Raw genomic sequence first — 23,346 nt, 5'->3', positions numbered from 1 at the left:
GCTGTGGGTGTTAGTGGAAGGCTTTCTCGAGTGGGGATGGGGCAGGGGTTTTGTTGGTCACTGTCAGGTTGGGCATGGGGGGGGGGGGTCTGGTGTTGGTTGGTGTCAGGCTCTCTCCACCAGGGAGGGGGACATCCAATTTCTGTGTAGCCTAGGGCAGCACAAAACCTAAATACACCACTGGGAAGGGGGGGTCGACTTTCTGGCTCAGTTCACCACAGCGAACTGGGCTTAAGTGGGAGCACGCACCGGTCAAAACCAGGTACCCGCTCCCCCCAAAAAAGTGTCAAATGTGGCAGGGGAATGGGGGTTGTGTAAACAAACAGAGCTTCCCCTTTTGGGTTGAACTTTGTTTTAAAAAAAGATCTATCATTAGCATATTTATTTTACATTTCTGTCCCCTATGGGACACTGTACACATCGTACTAAGTGCTTTGTAACCCCAATTATGAGTTTCGAGCTGCATCCCCATCTGCCCTTGTGGATCCGAGAACAACTACGGCATGAAGAAGATGGCTGATTCATAGCTACAGTATGTCTCAGCTATGAACAATTTCCTGAGACAAGCAATGGCAAGAGGAATGTGGGGGGCACCTCAGCCTCTGCATTCCTCCTGCCGTTGCCTGTCTCCTGAAACTGTAAAATAAAAACAGTGATAGATTGTCTGTAACCACTTGCCCCCCGGAGGATTTACCCCCCTTCCTGACCAGGCCATTTTTTGCGTTACGGCGCTGTGTTAATTTAACTGACAATTGCGTGGTCATGCAACGCTGTACATAAATGAACTTTATGTCCTTTTTTTTCCCCCACGAATTGAGCTTTCTTTCAGTGGTGTTTGATTGCCTGTGCATTTTTAATTTTGTTTGCTATAAAAAAAAAGACTGCCAATTTTGAAAAAAAACTATATTTTTGACTTTTTGCTATTAAACATTGCCAGTTAAAAAATAAAAAATAAAATTTTGTCATAAATATAGGCCAAAATGTATTCTGCGACATGTGAATGAATTGGTTTACGTGAAAGTTATAGCGTTTACAAATGGCGGTATATATACTGGGATTTAAAAAAAAAATTCTACTAGTAATGGCAGCGATCAGCGACTTATAGCGGGATTGTGGCAGGCATTCTGACACTGGGGAGGAACTGACTTGGTGTCACTGGCATCCCCAGTGACACCAATGAGTGATCAGTGCTATAAAAAAAAAGCACTGACACTGTACTAATGGCACTGGGCAGGAAGGGGTTAACATGAGGGGCAATCAAAGGGTTAACTGTGTGCTGGGAGTGTTTTACTATAAGCTGTGTCTGTGTGCTTCACTGACAGGAAGAACTGTTTTGTTTACAAACAGTTCTCCTCCCCGTTGGAGATCCTCGGCAATCACCGATGCTAGCGAGTAATCATGTGGCTGAAAATCACCCGGTGATTGACAGCCACAGCCGCGAATGGCAATGTGGGTAGGGCACGCATGTGCCTCGCACGCATCCCCTACCCGAAAATGCGAAATCACGTATATATACACGTGATTTTTCACATCTGTGCCACCCTGTAGCAGTATTTCTGTTATAGGGCGGCTGGGAAGCGGTTAACAGTGAAAGAGCAGCCACAGACCGATGAAGTTATCTCTCTGCTCACTCTGCTTTCTTCTCCTATCAGCATTATCTTTATAAGCTTTATCAAAATATTTGCAAGCAGCACACCTGGTAGGCTTCCAACCCTGCTTCCCTCTCCCATTCTGAGTGCTGCTGTAGAGAAGCAGCATTTATTTGTGTCTTTTATATCTGCCCAGAGTTCCACATTTAAGAGGCATACCATTGGTAAGCACAGATCTTCCCTTCAGGGAGGGAATACATTTCATGTAAATGGATAAAAAGAAAAGGGAATGCGCAGTTAAAGGATATAATGGACGGGGGGCAATATTCACCCTTTTCAGAAGTTGAATAATGTAAAAAAAAACACCACACACATCTGAAAGGCAATCTTATTTTTCTCCAATCTGTCCAAGACTAGATTATTTATTTCAGGTACTTGTATAACGCCATCAATTTACGCAGTGCTTTACATATATATTGTACATTAACACCAGTCCCTAACCCTCAAGGGGCGTACAATCTAAGGTCCCTAACTCACATTCATACTAGGGCCAATTTAGACAGGATCCAATTCGCCTACCAGCATGTCTTTGGAGTGTGGGAGGAAACCGGAGTACCCAGAGGAAACCCACGCAGGCACAGGGAGAACATGCAAACTCCAGGCAGGAGGTGCCGTGGCTTGGATTCAAACCAATGACCCCTAGTACTGCCAGGCAGGTGGAAGTGCTAACCATTTAGCCACTGTGCTGCCCACTAGATAAAATGCTTTGGCTAGAGTAGGGCTTTAGGAATGTTACTATGTCTAAACATTTTTGTTATATATATATATACTTTTTATTTTGAAACTTCTAAATAAAAAGTTAAAAGTGCCATTCTAAATATGTGTTTTTTGAATTGTGACATGCATGGTTGTGATTCCAGGGAACTGCCACTGTGACAGCCTCAGGGACTGTCACCAAGGCACCGCCCCCAGTGACTGTCACAACTCACATGAAGCACAGGGCAGGCAGGATCACTCTTGTTCCAGCACTGCCATGGGGACATTACTGAAATTAACCCTTCTTGGGGTCGTCCTAGGATTCCTGGGGGAACGAATTTACCAGTTCTGGTGAGTCACGTTCTTTCTCTCTGTATTGTGGAAGAGAATGCTTTTTTTTTCCAATAAGAAATGTAACATTGTGTGACTTTTTTAGACCTTTGTTCCATATAGATAATCATATAGCCATTGTGTTGTATAGTATGCACCTGATCCCTGCTTAGGCAACCTATAGCCTTTCACATACAAAACTTAACAGCCGGAGTCATACCTTTCTGTAGTAAATGTTCCTTGATTTATCAGCACATTTCCAGACCCTGATCCTGACCTAATTATTAATATTATTATTATTATACAGTATTTGTATAGCGCCAGAAGGTTTGCTCAGCGCTGTACATTATATGACATTTTACTTTTTTTTGCAATATTGTGTCGCATTGTGGCTGTACTAAACTTTTTTTAGCCTGTGTCATGGAATTTCATAGTTATGTAATAATAATAATAACAAATACAATATTAACCCCTTGCCTACAGGGCACTTATACTCCCTCCTGCCCAGGCCAACGTTCAGCTTTCAGCGCTGTCACATTTTGACTGGCAATTGCGCGGTCATGCAACATTGTACCCATATGAACTTTTTATAATTTTTTTCACACAAATAGAGCTTTCTTTTGGTGGTGTTTACTCGCCACTGGGTGTTTTATTTTTTGGGCTATAAACAAAAAAAAGAGCAAAAAAAAAAAGGTTTTTCTTTGTTTCCATTATAAAATTTTGCAAACAGGTAATTTTTCTGCTTTACTGACGTGCGTTGATGAGGCGGCACTGATAGGCAGCACTGATGGGCACTGATAGGCGGCAATGATGAGGTGGCATGGAGAGGAAGCACTGATGGGCACTGATGGGCGGCAATGATGAGGTGGCATGGAGAGGTAGCACTGATGGGCAATGATAGGCGGCACTGATGATGGGCATTGATAGGCGGTACTGCTGGGCAGCACTGATGGGTGGCACTGACTGATGGCACTGACTGGCGGCACTGCTGGGCACTGATGGGCACAGGTTAGTGGCACTGATGGGCACTTGTGGGCGGCACTGCTGGGTACAGGTGGGTGGCACTGCTGGGCATTGATCATCAGTGCCCTGATGATCGGTGCCAATCCCTCCTCTGACAATTGCTGGTTATCTGCAGTACTTTCCTCACACTGTGACAGCCGATAACAGGCAACTGCATTTCCCGGTGATCTGCTGTGTCACGGCTAATCACTTGGTAAAAGGCCACTGTGATTGGCCTTTTACCACATCATGAGATCAGCTGTGTCCATAGGACACAGCGATCACGCAGATCACCGGGTGTGCACCCCCGGGGGTGCGCGGGAGGGCATGTTCTGGGAGGACATCATATGACGCCTTCCCAGAACTGGCCGGCCGCAGTGAAGCCATCATTAGGCTATCTCCGGTAGGCAAGTGGTCAAAACTAAATTTCTCCAATTGCTGTATCTGCACGCACAGGGGTGGGCAACCATGGACAGCCTAAACAAAATGGAATTAGATCAAAGATCACTAGGGTACAGATTGCTTTTTTTAAGGAGATGACCTATCAAGCCCCATTAAGGCTCCATGCACACTAACTTTTTTAATGCTAAAAATGCTGGATAAAAAAAGCTGTTAATTGCGTTTTTGAGTATTGTTTTAGCAGCGGTTAGCATTTTTACAGTACATGTAGGAAAGAAAAAAGCTAGAAAAAAAGCGTTTTAGCAGAATTTAGTAGCATTTAGAAGTGTTTAGCATTTTTTCTGCTGGAAAATAAGCTTTAAAAAACTGTACAAAAGCAACCTTTTTCTCTGCTCCTAGAAGCTGAAGCTCAGAAACCTCTAATAGGTTTGATTAGTTCAGGGATCAGTAGTAAACAATGCAAGTTCAGAGGTCAATAGTGTGTAATGCAGAGTTCAGAGGTTAGTAGTATGGACATAGAGTGCAAGAGTCAGGAGTAACACTGAGTCTAGAGATCAGCAGTATGTAATGCAATGGGGTCATGAGTAAGTGACTCAGAGGTCAGTAGTAACACAGACTGTAGAGGTCATTAGTACTGAACACAGACAGTAGAGGTCAGTAGTAAGTAATACAGAGTGCAGAGGTCAGTGGTATGTAATACTGAGTGCAGAAATTATTAGTATTAACAAACAGCTCAAAGGTTTGTTGTATCCAACACAGTGTGTAGGGATCAGGTGTGAGTAATGTAGAGAGCAGACGTCAGTAGTATGTAATCCAGAACGTAGCGGTCAGGAATAAGTAACTCAGAGTTCAGAGGTCAGTAGTAAGTAATACAGAATGTAGAGGTCATTAGCATTTAATGCAGAGTTTAAAGGTCAGTAGAAAGTAATGCAGATAGCAGAGGTCAGTAGTATGTAATCCAGAATGTAGAGGTCAGGAATAGGTAATTCAGAGTTCAGTAGTCAGTAACATAGAGTGTAGAGGTCATTAGCATTTATGCAGAGTTTGGAGGTCAGTAGTAAGTAGTGCAGAGGTCAGTAGTATGTAACACAGAATTATTCACGTGTAAAACAGAGTTCAAAGGTTTGTGGTATGTAATGCAGAGTGTAGTGGTCAGAAGTAACTCAGAGTTCAGTAGTAAGTAATACAGAACATAGAGGTCATTAGCATTTAATGCAGAGTTTAAAGGTCAGTAGAAAGTAATGCAGATTGCAGAGGTCAGTAGTATGTAATCCAGAATGTAGAGGTCAGGAATAAGTAATTCAGAGTTCAGTAGTCAGTAACACAGAGTGTAGAGGTCATTAGTATTTATTGCAGAGTTTGGAGGTCAGTAGTAAGTAGAGCAGAGGTCAGTAGTATGCAACACAGAATTATTTGCGTGTAAAACAGAGTTCAAAGGTTTGTGGTATGTAATGCAGAGTGTAGTGGTCAGAAGTAACTCAGAGTTCAGAGGTCAGTAGTAAGTAATACAGAATGTAGAGGTCATTAGCATTTATTGCAGACTTTAAAGGTCAGTAGAAAGTAATGCAGGTTGCAGAGGTCAGTAGTATGTAATCCAGAATGTAGAGGTCAGGAATAGGTAATTCAGAGTTCAGTAGTCAGTAACACAGAGTGTAGAGGTCATTAGCATTTAATGCAGAGTTTAAAGGTCAGTAGAAAGTAATGCAGGTTGCAGAGGTCAGTAGCATATAGCATAGAGTTCAAATATTATTGTGTAACACAGAGTTCAGAGGTACAGTAAATAATGCAGAGTGCAGGAAATAGTAGTAAGTAATGTAGGGTGCAGAGGTCAGAAGTATGTAAAGCAAAGGACAGGAAAAAGTAATGCAATGTGCAAGGGGTCTGCAGTAAGTATTGTGTGGGTCAGTAATACGTATGTAACGTAGAGTGCAGGGGGTGGCAGCAAGTGGCAGAGTGCAGGAGTTAGTAGTAAATACTACAGAGGTCAGTAGTAAGTAACACAGAGTGCAGGGGTCAGTAATAAGTATCGCAGATGGTAGGGGTGAGTAGTATGTACATAACACAGAGTGCAGGGGTCAGTAATAAGTATCGCAGATGGTAGGGGTGAGTAGTATGTACATAACACAGAGTGCAGGGGTCAGTAATAAGTATCGCAGATGGTAGGGGTGAGTAGTATGTACATAACACAGAGTGCAAGGGTCAGCAGAAAGTAACACTGTTTGCAGAGATCAGTTGTAATACTGTAGTAAGTAACACAAACTGAAGAGGTCAATAGTAAGTAACACAGAGCTCAGTAGTAACGCAGAGGGCAGGGGTCAGTAGTAAGCAACACAGAGATTCAGAGTTTTATCATAGCAAAAATTCCCCCATCCCTCTTTAAAAATATACTCACCAGACCTCAGATGAAGCGGCTTGAAGTGAGGGTAGTCTTCCTCCCAGGTGTCAGCTGAGGAGGGGCCCAGAACTTCCCTTAGCTCTGCTTTCACATTATTACTATGATCTGAGGTTTGAAAGACAGTGGGCAAGGTCAGGAGCTGGTGGCATGGTGGGTATTTATCAGCCCATCACATAACCACAATTGACATTTCGATTGACTGATTGCTGACCCCTGTGTAATCATATAGAGCAAAAAAAAAGTCCTATTAAGTTACTTAGTACCCCTAGTAATAGTAAATACAACCATTTGACCTATTTATCTACACTCACCCGCCAGGTTCGCCTTACTCGTGCCAAGAAATTCTCCCCCACACCATTACACCACCAGCCTGACCCGGTTTATGCCAAATTCTGACATCAATAAGGCACTTTCCTCCACACAACTGTCACTCACTGAATATTTGCTCTTTTTTGGACCATTCTCTGTAAACCCTACAGATGGTTGTGCGTGAAAATCCCAGTATATCAGCAGTTTTTGATATACTCAGACCAGCCCATCTGGCACCATCAACCGTGCCACGTTCAAAGTCACTTAAATCTTCCCCATTCTGATGCTCGGTTTGAACTTCAGCAAGTCTTCTTCACCACGTCTAGATGCCTAAATGCTTTTAATTGCTGCCATGTGATTGGCCGATTAGCTGTTTGTGTTATCAAACAATTGAACAGGTGTACCTAATAAAGTGGCCGGTGAGTGTACATAAATAGTAGAGTTAATAAAAAAGCAAGCTGATTTCCTATCAATACCGTATATCGTCATGCAATCTACATCGTATTCATATAATAATGCATCTATATATTCCACACTTCTAATTTTTTAAAAGAATGGGTGCATCCTATAACTCTGCACGTTTCGTTAATATAGTTTCAGTTCTTCAGGAGTAGATGCCCAATGTAAAATCTGTAGACCAAAAAACTATTTCACAAAGCATGTTCAAGCACTTCCTAAAAAAAAAAAAGGGTGGGGGTGCAATATTTATGCATATTCATATCCTTAATAAAACAATACTCACAGATCAGCTTAGTAATTAATCTTTGATAACCACCTCCAAAGGGCAACCACCACCAGGTGTTTGGTCTGGGAGTTGTGGAAAGAAAACATAGCACCTCGATGGGAAAACTAAGGAGCAGTACCTAAAAAGACATAGATGGAATCAGAAGACCTAAATTCCCACCAGAACAAATAATCAGACCAATGAGACAGAACATAGATAATGAAAGCAGAATAGCCCGTGTACACAAACTGCAAACCACAGATAAAGTGGGAAGAAGTACCACATTGTTATGCTATCAGTGAAGATATTGCCCATATACATAAATGAATGGAGGATCTCCACTATAATATTATTGTACCCACTAGAAACCAGAGACCCAAAGGGAGAAAGAATAGAAAGCACGTGATACAGCGCCAGTGAGCCATAGATAGTGCAGTAGTAATATTGCAACACCATTAGACACCATATGTATGCTACCACAGATAAATAAGTTTCTAAGGTCAAAATGCCACCAGAATTCAATATTCACCAAGTGCTAATGTGTGTGGGTTGGGAATCTTTACTAAGAAGAAGCTCGGTCCTAAAAGAAGCAGAACCCTCCACCTGCACCCTCAATTTATCTTACAAAGGGGAACCAAGCCCCTCCCAGCCACTATGTGGTCCCACAGATGTAAGTGGACCGATGTCCCACCATCCAAGCCCTGTGTAATATGGATCAGATGCTGCCAGGTTCACATACCACACTGAAACATGATAATAACATGCGCGTGTGTAATGCTGGCGTACTGAAGTCACATGTGCATCATGCGCGCCAACGTCATCAGCCAGAACATGTTGCTAATGTAGATAGGCCACGTGGCGATAGGGAACATCAAAAGTCGCTGCTCGGGTCTGACTTTCTTTCAGGGAGTTGCCAGCCATCTACAATAGCACTGGCTGCTGATGTTGGCACATGTGATGTGCACGTGACATCAGTAAGCCGGCAGTATGCTCGCACACGTGTGTGCACATTATTATCACATTTCACTGTGGTATGTAACCCTGGTGCCATCTTGCCCTTATTACACAGAGCTTGGATTGCGGGATATTGATCCACTTACATCTGAGAGTCCACATGGTGGCTGGGAGGGGCTTGGTTCCCCTTTGTAAGATAAATTGAGGGGGAAGGTGGCTGGAGGTTCCTCTTCGTTTGAGACCAAGTTTCTGGTTGGTGGAGATTCCCAACCTACACACATAGAGCTTGGTCAATATTGAACTTTGACCTTAGATATCCATGTTTATCTGTTGTAGCATACATATGGTATCTAATGGTGTTGCAATCTTGCTACTGCACACACACAATCTATGGCTCACTGGTGCTAAACATCACATGCTTTCTTTCTTTCTATTCCTTCACCCTTTGGGTCTCTGGTTTCTAGTGAATATAATACTTTTATAGTGGAGACCCTCCATTCATTTATGCATATGGGCAATATCTTCACTAATAGCATTATAATATGTTATGCTTTCCCACTTTGTATCTGTTGTGTACACTTTATGTACACGGGCTATTATGCATTCATTATCTATGTTCTGTCTCATAGGTCTGATTATTTGTTCTGGTGGGATTATAGGTCTTTAGACTCCATCTATGTCTTTTTAGGTAGTGCTCCTTAGATTTCCCATTGAGGTGCTATGTTCTCTTTCCAGAACTCCCAGGCCAAACACCTGGTGGCGGCTGCCTTTGGAGGTGGATATCTTAGATAAATTACTAAACTAATCTGTAAGTATTGTTTTATTAAGGATACCAATATGCATAAATATTGCACTCCCCCCCCCCCCCTCTTTTTGCTTGAACATACTTTGTGAAATTGTTTTTCTGGCTACAGAGTTTGCATTGGGCATCTACTCCTGAAGAAGTGAAGCTACGTTCATGAAACGCGTCAAGTTATAGGATGCACCCATTGTTATGTTCTTTTAAAAATGTTAAAGTGTGAAATATATACATGTATTATTTTATGAATATGAAGAGTATGTATGCTGATATATGGTATTGTTAACAAATCAGCTTGTTTTTTTTACTAACTCTACTATTTATGTATAAGATTTTCATCTACTGTGCAATAAATGTTTTTTTATGCAAATATTATGCCTCATTTTAAGTCCCATGGAAAAATGATTTTTGGATGTAATACAAGGTGAATGTCAATGTCAGCAGACTTGGCATAACCACTGTGTGTCAATGGTGGCTGTTGAGAGTTTAACACTGGTTGTGGGGAAGAGGCTTAACAAAACCGCCAGCTCCCTTGTGACCACTGGTGCAACGTAAAGGGACCACAAGGACAACCTTTTATGGATAATTGTATAAAGGAGAGGCACCCCTTTAAATAGGTGATGATTAGCTGAGGATATGGAGTCAGTTCAAAGGATGGGAATAGTATCTTCTGCTAGCACACTGGGGGACCTTTAAAGCTGAAGAGTAATAACGAATGGCAGAATCAGATCTGCAGACAGAACTAGGGAAGTAACAAAGTAAGGATTCCATGATTGATTTGGATAAACTGGTGTCTTTTTACAACTGGGTAAACAGAAAGGTTGGCAGCTGCCCTCTCACAATCCTGGTACAGATGTAGTCCCTGGCACTTCAGGATGAGATGAGCTGTTCTTTATAACTCCGCAGGGGAAGCAGTGGTTATTCATCAGAGTGCTGGTAAGCTGGCCGCTGTGATGGATGATGCCGAGAAGGTCTGTGAGGACCGATGGATAGTGGAGAGTGGCTGTGAATGCTCAGTGTAATAATCTGTGGTGCTGTAAGCCGTGTATCGGGGTGGGCTCCCCAGGATACAGTGAAGTCACGAACGAGGAAGGTAACCCCAACACCAGTTTTTGCCACAACAGAATTTTACTTAGATGTGGCAAATAAACACAACCACAAATGCTGGAAACATACAATAAATTTACATACACCCAGCCCAAAGGCTGAGACCCTTGTGCTGCACAGCATGGCGCCTTCTGATGGATGAAGGTAGAAAGTGAAGTAATTTACCTACTGGCGGGCACAACTAAGCTGCCACATGTTACCCGTTATTACCCTAAAAGAGCAGGAATCAGTGTATGGGTGTATGGTATGGGCTAGCCTGCGGTGCAGCACAACAGCTTACAATCTTACACAAATCTACATTATTCCCTCTCCTATAACTGGTCCTGTAGCACATGCCTGAGTATTCCTTCTGAGCAAAACACCAGTCTGGCTTGAGTTTGTAGGATTTTATCAGCTCTCCAATGTGAAATGTCACTTTAAGTTGTGGAGTCCTTCCAATAATCAGTAACAACACTTGTGGCCTGACACAAACAGAGACCCTAACTAACTAACTATAGGCTTGAACTCAATCTCAAGGCGCCAACACTGAAATGAGGTGCGTGCACGATCTTACCGACCCGGGTCTGCTTTTCATCCACTGGTGACTCTGAGCAGAACAAATGTCTCTCCAACAAGCATGTGGTCTTGCCGTATATGTTGCTTAGTTCCTCTGCTCTCATCAGCTTCCTGGCAGCAAACTCATCAGCTTCACTCAGCTGCAGGTCTGGTTAGTGAGGGACACATTCACATCTGGATGTCATCGGATTCTCAGCTCACACGGCCCCCTCATTCAGCATGGTCCAAAACAAGGCTGCAGTCTCCTCTTCCTGTTCACTAAACTCCAAACTCTGAGTGCAAATCCCCACCTCTTCATGAATATACAAATATCTATGCAGTCTGAGGCTGTTAGAAAAACAGTGACATCTTGTGGCTAAACCGCAGAATGTCAGTCAAAACATTAATTTACTTCCACACAGTGTTCAAACAATGAGAGCTGTTTCCCCATCTCCCAGTGCAGCTGTGCAGATGAATGAGCTGTGTGTCACCACTACCCGCTGGTCCACCGAGTCCCAATGCAGCTGGACGCAGAACACCAGCCTCCAACCGTCCTCTTTAATGTCCCTGGGCTGAGAGAGCGAGCCTGCCAGAAGCAGTCAAATAAAGAAGCACTCCCATAATCCTTTACTGGATCAACTTTCTTGAATTTGTAGTTCTCAAGGGGGTGAGAGTTGACTGCAGGACTACAGGCTCCAAGATCTTCTGCTCTATCCAGGAGGAACAGCTCTCCTCCTCTATAGGCAGGGAGTAATGTAATGGTCTGGGTCTTGGGCATTAGGAGGGAACTAGCTAGTCTATGGTTCTGTTGAATATGTCCAGCAGCTGGCTACACCTATAACAGGTTTCAATTTAGTGCCATTTTCTGATTTCTGTCCTCTGTGCCCTTCACCCAGAAGGGGTTCCCTTGTGTGTATCCTCCCCCCTTCCACTTTTTTGGGGGTACCTGGTTTTGACAAGTAACCGCTCCCATTTCTGGTCAAATGCCCCATGGTGATCTGAGCTGGAAGTTCAGCTCCCTTTCCTTCCCTCGCAGCCTTCTGGGACACAACACAGGTCCCAGAAGACCATCCACAAAGCATAGTATGCTTCATGAATTCACAGTAGACAACCGGCTGTGAAGATTGGGTTATCTATGGTCACCCTAAAATTTTGCCAAAACAAACACATCATACAGCTAATCAAGTGAATATTGTCTTTAGTGTGATTATACAATGTCCTTTAAATGGACCATCAACTGTGCAGTAAGAAAGCATATCTGATAAATAAAAGGAGGTTTAGGCAGGCCTTTACATGGCAGAGTTGACAGTGATGGTCTTTTTATGCTGCAACTCTACTCTATGTGCAGTGCATTGTGGTGCTGTTCATTGTGATTGGCACCTTGTACAGCACAGCCCAATGCACCACAGCATATAATGTGCATTGTGGAGAGCTGCATTGCTAAAATAAAGATCTTGTACATTTTTTCGTCCATTGTGGTGCATTGGCAGCCCACTGATAATGCATGTGCACCCCCTCAATCCCCTCACGTATCACAAATCTACTCAGCGACATATCAGTATGGATGTCACATTACTCCCATAAAACTTATTCTTTCTAAAACCAAGCTTGTAATATTTCCTCCTCCCCGATCCCCCACTCATGACTTTACCATTAAGATCAACAGCACAACCATTGGTCTTTCCCCTGATGTCAGGGTGCTAGACGTAATCCTAGACTCTGACCTCTCTGTTGGGCCGCATATGCAATCACTGGCTAAATCTTGCCGCCTCAACCTCCGCAACATTTCCAGAATCCGCCCCTTTCTGACCAATGACATCACAAAACAACAGATCCACGCCTTGGTTATAACCCGCCTCGATTACTGCAACTCCCTCCTCACTGGTCTACCGTTACACAGGCTATCCCCCCTTCAGTCTATTATGAATGCTGCTGCTAGGCTCATACACCTTACCAACCGATCAGCGACTGCTGCCCCTCTCTGCCAATCCCTTCACTGGCTTCCACTAACCCAATGTATAAAATTCAAAATGCTAACCACAGCTTACAAAGCCATCCACAACACTGCCCCCAGCTACATCCCAAACTCATCCACAGATACCGCCCAAATCGCCCACTCTGCTCCTCCCATGATATTCTCCTCTCTAGCTCCCTCATCACCTCCTCCCTCCAGGACTTCTCCAGAGCCTCTCCCATCCTCTGGAACTCCCTACCACAGCATGTCCGGTCAGCCTCCACCCTGTCTGCCTTTAGGTGGTCTTTGAAAACTCACTTATTCAGGGAAGCCTACCCCACCTCCACCTAAGAACTGTACTTGAGTCACCTTCATCAGATCATGCACTGCAGTTTTCACCTTTTGTACCCCCTTCTTTTAGATTGTAAGCTCCATGAACAGGCCCTCCTATTTCTTCTGTCCCCTTTATGTTTTAAAGCGTTTGTGCAAACTGTTGGCACTATATAAATCTTGTATAATAATAATAATGTGCTTCTGCAACACAATGCGGTTGATTTACTAAAATTGGAGAGTGCAAAATCTGGTGTAGATCTGCATGGTGGCCAATCAGCTTCTAACTTCAGCTTGTTCAATTAAGCTTTGACAAAAAAAAAAAAATGAAAGCTGATTGCAAAATCTGGTGAAACCTATCAGCTTTCATTTTTTTTTGTCAAAGTTTAATTGAACAAGCTGAAGTTAGAAGCTGATTGGCTCCCATGCACAGCTACACCAGATTTTGCACTCTCCAATTTTAGTAAATCAACCCCAATGCATGTTAACACACCGCAACTGGGCGCTTAAGTGTGCATGGGACCTTAGCTAACAAAAAGAACACAGGGACTGCATATCTCCCAACTTTGAGGTGGCAATCAGGGACACATTACAGCACAAAGTATATAGGCTAAGGCCACACCCCTGCCACACCCCCACTTACACAGCCTATGAAAAATAAATCTACGAAAATGATAGGTTAAACCCACAAGTATTTTCTTCACTACTTTTTCTTTATGTTGGCTTCTCAGAATTAGAAATGGAATAACTTAAAGTGTTAGTAAACCCACAACAGTAAAATCAGTCTGTGTATGCAGGAAAGCATGCTTGTTATACTCACTGTGGAGCCTAAGGGGTTAATCCTCTGCATTGTGTAAAAAGGCTGTTTGATTCTATCTTCCCTGATCATCCCCTTCTACTGTCCCAAATCCATGTCCTGATAGTACAGAGCCCTAGGAGGCACTCTGCACATGCTCAGTTTGGTGTGCATTAATAGAGAGCTGTTTATTTGCATATGATCAGCACAGAGCCAATCAGGGCTGTCCAAAGGGTAGGGGGTTCTGCAGCCTCATAAGACAATCAGGAGGGAATGAAAATTCCTCCTACAAGCTTTAACCAGTGCTCGTCTTAGAAGTCACAAGACTGCTCTGTACTGCTGATGAGAAACGGTATTTAGCAGTTTATATTTACTAAAATAATAGAATTTTCATGTTCTGTGTACTGTGGGAGACCAGATATAGTGAATGCAGGGTCCGGGGAGAGCAGATATAATGAATGCAGGGTCCGGGGAGACCGGATATAGTGAATGCAGGGTCCGGGGAGACTGGATATAGTGAATGCAGGGTCCGGGGAGAGCGGATATAGTGAATGCAGGGTCCGGGGAGAGCAGATATAGTGAATGCAGGGTCCGGGGAGACCAGATATAGTGAATGCAGGGTCCGGGGAGACCGGATATAGTGAATAGAGGGTCCGGAGAGACCAGGTATAGTGAATGCAGGGTCCGTGGAGACCGGATATAGTGAATGCAGGGTCCGGGGAGACCGGATATAGTGAATGCAGGGTCCGGGGACACCGGATATAGTGAATGCAGGGTATGGGGAGAGCAGATATAGTGAATGCAGGGTATGGGGAGACCAGATATAGTGAATGCAGGGTTCGGAGAGACCGGATATAGTGAATGCGGGGTCCGGGAGACCAGATATAGTGAATGCGGGGTCCGGGGGACCAGATATAGTGAATGCAGAGTCCGGGGAGACCGGATAAAGCGAATGCAGGGTTCTGGGAGACCAGATATAGTGAATGCGGGGTCCAGGGAGACCAGATATAGTGAATACGGGGTCCTGGGAGACCAGATATAGTGAATGCGGGGTCCTGGGAGACCAGATATAGTGAATGCAGGGTCCTGGGAGACCAGATATAGTGAATGCGGGGTCCTGGGAGACCAGATATAGTGAATGCGGGGTCCTGGGAGACCGGATATAGTGAATGCAGGGTCCGGGGAGACCAGATATAGTGAATGCAGGGTCCGGGGAGACCAGATATAGTGAATGCAGGGTCCGGGGAGACCAGATATAGTGAATACAGGGTCCGGGGAGACCAGATATAGTAAATGCAGGGTCCGGGGAGACCAGATATAGAGAATGCAGGGTCCGGGGAGACCAGATATAGTGAATGCAGAGTCCGGGGAGACCGGATAAAGCGAATGCAGGGTTCTGGGAGACTAGATATAGTGAATGCAGGGTCCTGGGAGACCAGATATAGTGAATGCGGGGTCCTGGGAGACCGGATATAGTGAATGCAGGGTCCGGGGAGACCGGATATAGTGAACGTCGGGTCCGGGGAGACCAGATATAGTGAATACAGGGTCTGGGGAGACCAGATATAGAGAATGCAGGGTCCGGGGAGACCAGCTATAGAGAATGCAGGGTCCGGGGAGACCAGATATAGAGAATGCAGGGTCCGGGGAGACCAGATATAGTGAATGCAGGGTCTGGGGAGACCAGATATAGTGAATGCAGGGTCTGGGGTTTAGTAACACTTTAACTCAAACCTATAGCCCTGCAGACTCCTAGAAATAATTTTCAGGTTCTTCTCAGGGAACCGCTGCTAAAAAAGAATGATACCTACAGCTCATGGTACATTACATTGTGGGTAATTTGAAGAAAGTTTTAAATAAAAGAAAGCGTATTTTCACCCTCCCCCCGCCATTACCTGGTGGTGTATTATGCAAATTTCAGATACTCACCCACCTGACGAATCCAGCATTGTCCAGCAGACATCCTCTTTTCTTTTGGCAGTGCTTGGTCTGACGCTGCCATATTGTGGTATTACATCTTTGAGAGGTTGCCGGCTGTTCCAGGTTCAGCTAACGCACCTCTCAATGAAGCACCACTTGGCCCACTCACTCCTCCTTTACTGAATGAAAGGCTATTCCTCCTGGGATATGTGACATGCATATCCCAGGAAGCAAAGGGAGCACAATGCAAGTAATTTGCCTAGTAAACTGGCAAGGGGAGTTGGGGGGGGGGGGGGTGTTTGAAGGTGAAGATCTGCTTTAAGTGTACCTAGCATACTTTTCTCCCAGGGCCGATAATTTTGTTACCATTCTCCTACAAAATAATTTTCAGTAAAAAGTGGAACTTTAGTCAGAAAATTAAGTTGTAATTCTTTATAGGAAAGGATAGAAATGTTGCTCTGCTAAAAAAAGACAATAAATATACAAACAAAAACGTGACCAATAATCCCAAAAGATGATGAAAAATAAATAATAAATAGAATTCTTAAAAAAATCCAAATGAGTGAAATATCTTCCTGCCGGTGATAGCACCCAAATTCCCAGTGCTGTAAATCTTCAATAAACGTGAATCACCACAGTGAACATAGACTTCCAGGTGGGCTCTCACCTTCTCACATGGACCTGTATGTGAACACAGGTCAGAAAAGCATCTCCCCTATTAGTGGGGGTAACACATAGCTTGCTCCTCTGTAGGCAATCTTCCCCTTATGAATCACCGATGGACCTTCACATATGGCACCTCATTTCAGTACAGCCAGCTCTGTGGATAAAGCAATAGTGCAGCTTTTGTAGATCTCCTGAGAAAAGCACAGCGAGCCTACCAATGTACTTCAATCAGAAATTACATCCACCTGCAAGGACACCACATAACCTGGTGGTGAGATCTGAATTCATGTTCATGTTGTCCTCCAACATTGAAGGCCAGTGTAGAAGTGTGCCTTTACATGGCTAATTTGCCCCTTGCGTTGGTGGTCAATGTAGATGGAAGATCAACCCACCATTGCTCATTACTCAAGGAACTCCTAGCAACCTCAAAAGAAACCCTGGTTAAGGAACACTAACCTACAGGCTAGATAAAAGGTCTCAAGCAATTGGACAATTTTAAGTTGACTATGATCTATGAGTTTTCTCCTTGTGCTGATTATTTCACTAATATACTGTACAGAAGAGCTTCCAAATCTTATGGGGCAGATCTGTGTATTGGTTTTCCTGACCTCTGGCTTATTTCACAATGATAGCATACCACAGTGATGTGGCCTTTTCTTTGTTGAAATGATGAGCCTACGGACAAACAGTTTATTCACCCATACGCCCCACAATACTGCTACTATAATAAAGGAAAATACTCCAAGGTGGGTTGGCGTACATGCACTTTAATGGTTAATGCACCCAAAAAAATACTGCAATGTTTTGTAGAGGCTGAAGGGTTAAACCAGCTGTTTCTTCTATCTCTTAGGCAGGGGCGGACTGACAATTCATGGGGCCCCCAGGCAACAGGGGATCATGGGGCCCCTGTGTCCTCGCCCACACTCAAACCACACCCAAAAAAGCCTATGAAAGATACCAGGGGCATCTCATGGGGCCCCTACTGACCCCCGGCCCTTGGGCAGTGCCCGAGTACCCGAATGGTCAGTCCGCCCCTGCTCTTAGGTACTCTATTGATTGGATCTCTGTGCTGAGTTTCACCTGATAGACATGTGTGATTCGTTTTGTTACAAATTGAAATCTGGACAAAATTTTCATTATTTGGAGATTCGGATGTATCCGAATTTCAGAATCACAATAGTAACAAATTTCAACAAATCCAAAATAAATTAAAAGGAAACAAATTATCTAAATTCAAATTTGAAAATAAATTTGAAAATGAATTCAAACTTGAATTTGAAAAATGAACTCAAATTCATAATGGAAACGTTTTACAATAAATACAGCAAGGTATAATAGTGAAATGAGATGATGATTCCTACTTAGGTTGCTTAATAGAATAGAAAAAAAATGATAGACTAGAATAGAATAGAAAATAACTTAATAGAGTAAAACAAAATAGAATAGAAAATAAAGGAATAGAAAATAATAAAACAGAATATAATAAAACAGAATAGAATAGAAAATAAAGGAATAGCAAATAATAAAACAGAATATAATAAAACAGAATAGAATAGAAAATAAAGGAATAGAATAGAAAATAATAAAACAGAATAGAATAAAAAAGAATAGAATAGAAAATAATAAAATAGAATATAACAGAAAAGAATGAAATAGAAAATAAAAGGATAAAATAGAATATAATAGACTATAATTTAACATAAAATAATACAATAGAATAAAATAGAATGAATATAGCTTCTGAAATAAAAAAATTCAAATTTTTAATCAATTTGAAAATAACGAATATATGAAACTAATTTTGAAAATAAATAATTCTAAAATAACGAATATAATGAAACAAAATTATTAACTTAACCAACGAATCCGTAACAAGTTTTTCCATCATGCACATCTCTAACACCCGATCTGGGTAATATGAAGGGTCCCGTCATCCATGCTGTTTTTTTTTTTTTCTATTATGGGGAATTTAAAAGGAAGAACTGGAACACACAAAATTGGGCAGAAGTAGTCAGTACGCCCAGGAGAACAGGAGTAATTCTAAGCAGATCTTGCTGCAGTATCCCAGACATTTATAAGACCGTTACTTAGAATATCACTTTTAAACAATACAGCCCTTCAGATGATACTATGCACACAGGGGCGGACTGACCATTTGGAAACTCGGGCACTGTCCGAGGGCCCGGGGTCAGTAGGGGGCCCCATGAGATGCCCCTGGTACCTTTTTCATAGGCTTTTTTGAGTTTGGGCAAGGACACAGGGGCCCCATGATCCCCTATTGCCCGGGGGCCCCATGAGTTGTCAGTCCGCCCCTGTATGCACACTTTCATGTTTGTGATGGAATACATTTATGTCTGAGAAGCTTATGGTGATTATTATTTGATTTGAAATAAAATTATGGGGTTGGGAAAAAAAAACATTCATACTCACCTACAGTAGGTGGGTGCAGCATTGATCCTATGCTGCATGTGTCCCCCGCTGGCTCTACACTGAGAACTGGGGCCGCTGATGACTAAGTTCTCCCTTCCGCTCTGAGCAGTGACTGTCAGCCATCAGTTCATTGCTCTGCCCTTCCAGTGCTCACTGAAACTCCAGGCTGTGGAGGAGGCGGGAGGGGCTGGCTCAGGCTTTCAGCAGCTTGTTGAGAGGTTCAATCAGCTGCCGATCTAGGCATCTGGGTGGATCATGACCATTTGGATGTTTCCAGAGCCTGGACTGGCTGAGTGACGTCAGTCGACAGTGGGCTTGACTGAAAATGTGATACAGGAGTGCAGAACTAACTGCACTTCTGCGATCCATAGGAGACGTATAGTTTTGGCCATAATTCTCCTTTAACCACTTGCCGCCCTGCCACTGTACATATACGGCGGCAGGGCAGCACTGGCAGGCAAAACCACGTTTTAAAATGTTTGTTTTGTAAACAGCTAGGGGGCGCGCGCGAGGCATGCCGCCGCTCTATCTGTCCCGCCAATCACCGCCGCAGATGTGAGTCGCTGGGTCACAGCCGGTCCTTACCGGCTATCTCCCGGCGATTGGCGGCAAACAGTGACAGACAGCACAGCTGCAGTAGCTGTGCTGTCTGTCACTTCCCCGTCAGCTCGAGGATGAGCTGATCAAGAAAGAACAGTTTCTCTTTCTCGATCAGCCTTGTCCCGTCCAGCACACCCCCCCGCCCCCTAGTAAAACACTCCCCTCACTCCTATAACCCTTCCCTGCTAAATAAAGTTAACCCCTTCCTCCCCATTGCCATTAGTACAGTGTCAGTGTTTTGTTTTTTTTTCACTGACACTGTATTAGTGTTTTTGGGGATGTCAGTGACCCCAAGTCAGTACCCCCCAATATCAGAATGTCTGCCGCAGTCCCGCCATAAGTCGCTGGTCGCTGCCATAAGTCCCTGATCGCCGCCATAATTCGCTGATCGCCGCCATTATTAGTATAAAAAAAACCTAAAAATCCCAGTATCTTTCCCGCCATTTGTAAACGCTATAACCTTCACGTAAACCAATTAATTTACACATATTGGGTTTTTTTTAGCAAAGACATGTCGCAGAATGCATTTTGGCAGAAATTTATGACTAAATTTGATTTTTGCATTTTTTTTAACTGGACATGTTTTATAGCAAAAAGTCCAAAATATTGTTTTTTTTCCTCAAAATTGTCAGCCTTTTTTTTTATAGCGCAAAAAATAAAAACTGCACAGGCAATCAAATACCACCAAAAGAAAGCTCAATTTGTGGGGAAAAAAAGGATGTAAATTTCATTTATGTACCGTATTGCATGACCGCGCAATTGTCCATTAAACTAGCGCAGCGCTGTATAGCAGAAAAATGGCGTAAATTGCAGTATTTATACCATAGTTTGTAGACGCTATAACTTCCACACAAAGCAATCAATATACACTTATTGGGATTTTTTTTACCAAAAACATGGAGCAGAATACATTTTGGCCTAAATTTATAACCAACTTTGAGTTTACTATATATTTTTTATAGCTGAAAGTAAAAAATAAAAAGCGCATAGGTGATGAAATACCACCGAAAGAAAGCTCTATTTGTGTGAAAAAAAGGACGTAAATTTTGTTTGGGTGCAGCATTGCATGACCGCGCAATTATCAGTTGAATTAGTACAGCGCCGAGTAGCAAAAAGAGGCCTGGTCATTAAGGGGGGTAAATCCTCTGGAGGTCAAGTGGTTAACCACTTCCCGTCTGGCCCAAGAATATAAACGGCTGAACAGGAGCAGTGCAGGGTCGGGTGGCTTTTTATAAACGTCCTCCCCACTCCCTGCTTGTGCGCACTCCCTGGGAGCGTGCAGCACCACAATCCGGTCCCTGCTGTGTCCTCCAGACACAGCAGAACACCGATTGTTGTATGGGACCTCTGTGTGAGATCCCGATCATGTGATCACTTGTTGGCGAATCAGTGATCACATGAAGAGTAGTAAGCAAGATGTCACTTCTGACATTTATAGTGACACTATACTGCTAGGGTGACAGTATGTTAAAAAAAAACCCAGAAATAATAATATAAAAAAAAATAAAAATGTAAAAAAATTTTTTAAAAATTATAATTTTTGGTTATAAACTAATTTGAGTTGTTTGTTTTTTTACTAAAAAGATAGCTGAATACATGTTGGCCAAGATTTATGAACAAAGATTATTTATTTGCAAAATTTTAAAAGAAAAACACTTTTTTTTTCAAAATGTTTGGACTTTTTCATTTATATAGCAAAAAAATAAAAATCCCAGTGGTGAATGAATACCACCAAACTAAAGTTTTATCTGTCTCAAAAAAATGCTAAAAAATGCATATGGCTACAGTGTTGCATGACCGCGCAATTGTCATTCAAAGTGTAATAGCATTGAAAGCTGAAAATTGGCCAGGGCAGGAAGGGGGTGAAAGTGTCTGGACTTGAAGTGGTTAAAGGAGATCTACGGTAACAATATACACTTTCACTTTATATCATCAGTGGGCAGCACAGTGTTTAAATGGTTAGCACTTCCACATGGCAGTACTAGGGTCATTGGTTCAAATCCCAACCATGGCACCATCTGCCTGGAGATTGCATGTTCTCCCTGTGCCTGTGTGGGTTTCCTCCCACACTCCAAAGACATGCTGGTATGTTATTTGGATCCTGTCTAAATTGGCCCTAGTATGTGTAAGTTAGGGACCTTAGATTGTACGCCCCTTGAGGATTAGGGACTGATGTGAATGTACAATATATATGTAAAGTGCTGCATAAATTGACGGCGCTATATAAGTACCTGAAATAAATCAATCAATCAGCATTGTAATAATACAAACAATAGTTATATTTGACAATCCAATAAAAGCTAAAATGCCCTTTCATGTTGTGAATGTTGCCTGTCTGCTGACTATCTCTTTCCACAACTTCCTGGATTTCCTGCATACTTTGCAGCTTACCCTCAATTTCTGAGGACTACATAACCCATGGTACCTTGCTGCCTGCAAGCACTGTACTGACTCCGCCTCCTGAAACTCCCCCTCTCAGTAGATCAGAAGGCAGGCTCTGTGAAATGGTGACACAGCAGTGCCACCTACAGGATAAAGTGACTACAGGTCACAGAATTCAAGGAAGGAAATGTATGGGAATCTTCTTCACAAAGTAATTTTCAGATTAATCGGAGTAGTCTACAAATAACTAACAATGTGCAAATGAATATATGATTTTACATTTTTACCATAGATACACTTTCTTTTTTGCAGTCATAGGACTGGCTTCTTCAAAGAGGTAGAATTTATTGATCTTCCAAACTGTCAGCTGGTGAAAGGAATTGGTATGTATGTGGTCATTCATTGACTTCTTTTTTGTGGTGATGTATTTAAAGTTATTGTAAAGCTTCAATTAAAAAATATATATATATTTACCTGCTTTGTTGCGATGGTCCCGACTCTTCTCTTTTGGGGTCTCCAGCCAGAGCTCTTGGCTCCTCCTGCTTCCTACGAGGGCTCACCTGTGGGCTCACTCTCAAGCCGAGCTTTATGCATCTGTTCACACACACAGCACTACTCAGCCCTGCCCACTTCTTACAGAATTTGATTGACAGCAGCAGGAGCCAATGGCACAGCACTGGATCAATAAAGGACTCAGGTAAGTATAAGGTGGGGGGTTGCAGGGTGATACAGATACAGGGACATTTTTTACCCTGATGCAATACATTAAAGTGTTCCTAAACCCAGTACACAGAACTTAGATATGCAAATATTTTATTAAATATAAACGGCCAAAAACCTTTTCTCATCAGCAGTATATAGCAGTCTTGTGACTTCTATCAGTGTCCAATCGAGCACTGGGGTAAAGCTTGTAGGAGGAGTTTTCTTTGAGGATGTATAACCTCTGACCTCTGTCTGGACAGTGCTGATTGGCCCTGTGCTGATCACATGCACTCTCCCCCCCAAAAAAAAAACAAACTCTCTGGCAATACACACCAATCTGAGCATGTGCAGAGTGCCTCCTAGAGCTCTATACTGTCAGCAGATAGATTGGAGACAGTGGAAGAAGGAGAGGATCAGAGAAGACAGGATTAAACAGCCTTTTTTCACAGGATTAACCCCTTAGGTTCCACAGTGAGTAGAACAAGCATGCTTTACTGCATATACAGACTGATTTTACTGTTGTGGGTTTAGTAACACTTTAAGACAAAAAATGTCCAGCCTTTGCAACCACTTTAAATGATCTTATTTGGGAGTTACCATTCTGTGCATAAGATAGATCATTTTTGTTTTTTTTAATAATATATGCAAGCTATTTCTGTTTATTTACC

At 42.9% G+C, this 23,346-nt stretch overlaps 1 protein-coding gene across 1 annotated transcript in view; it reads left to right on the top strand.

The window, feature by feature from the left end:
- The first annotated feature begins 2,548 nt into the window (after positions 1–2,548).
- The window catches only part of LOC149454747 (serum paraoxonase/arylesterase 2-like), a 50,338-nt gene continuing 29,540 nt past the window's right edge, over positions 2,549–23,346 (top strand). Inside the window, exons 1-2 of the mRNA XM_089687141.1 lie at positions 2,549–2,696; positions 22,289–22,359. Of these exons, the coding sequence (XP_089543267.1) occupies positions 2,623–2,696; positions 22,289–22,359 (145 nt within the window). The 5' untranslated portion in view covers positions 2,549–2,622. The remainder of the gene's footprint in view (positions 2,697–22,288; positions 22,360–23,346) is intronic.

The sequence above is a fragment of the Staurois parvus genome, unplaced genomic scaffold, assembly GCF_062004578.1.
Source record: "Staurois parvus isolate SC_StPar_1 unplaced genomic scaffold, SC_StPar_1.0 ptg000418l, whole genome shotgun sequence".
NCBI lineage: Eukaryota > Metazoa > Chordata > Amphibia > Anura > Ranidae > Staurois > Staurois parvus.
Note: the sequence above shows the minus strand (reverse complement) of the source record. Positions and strands in the feature narration are given on the sequence as shown.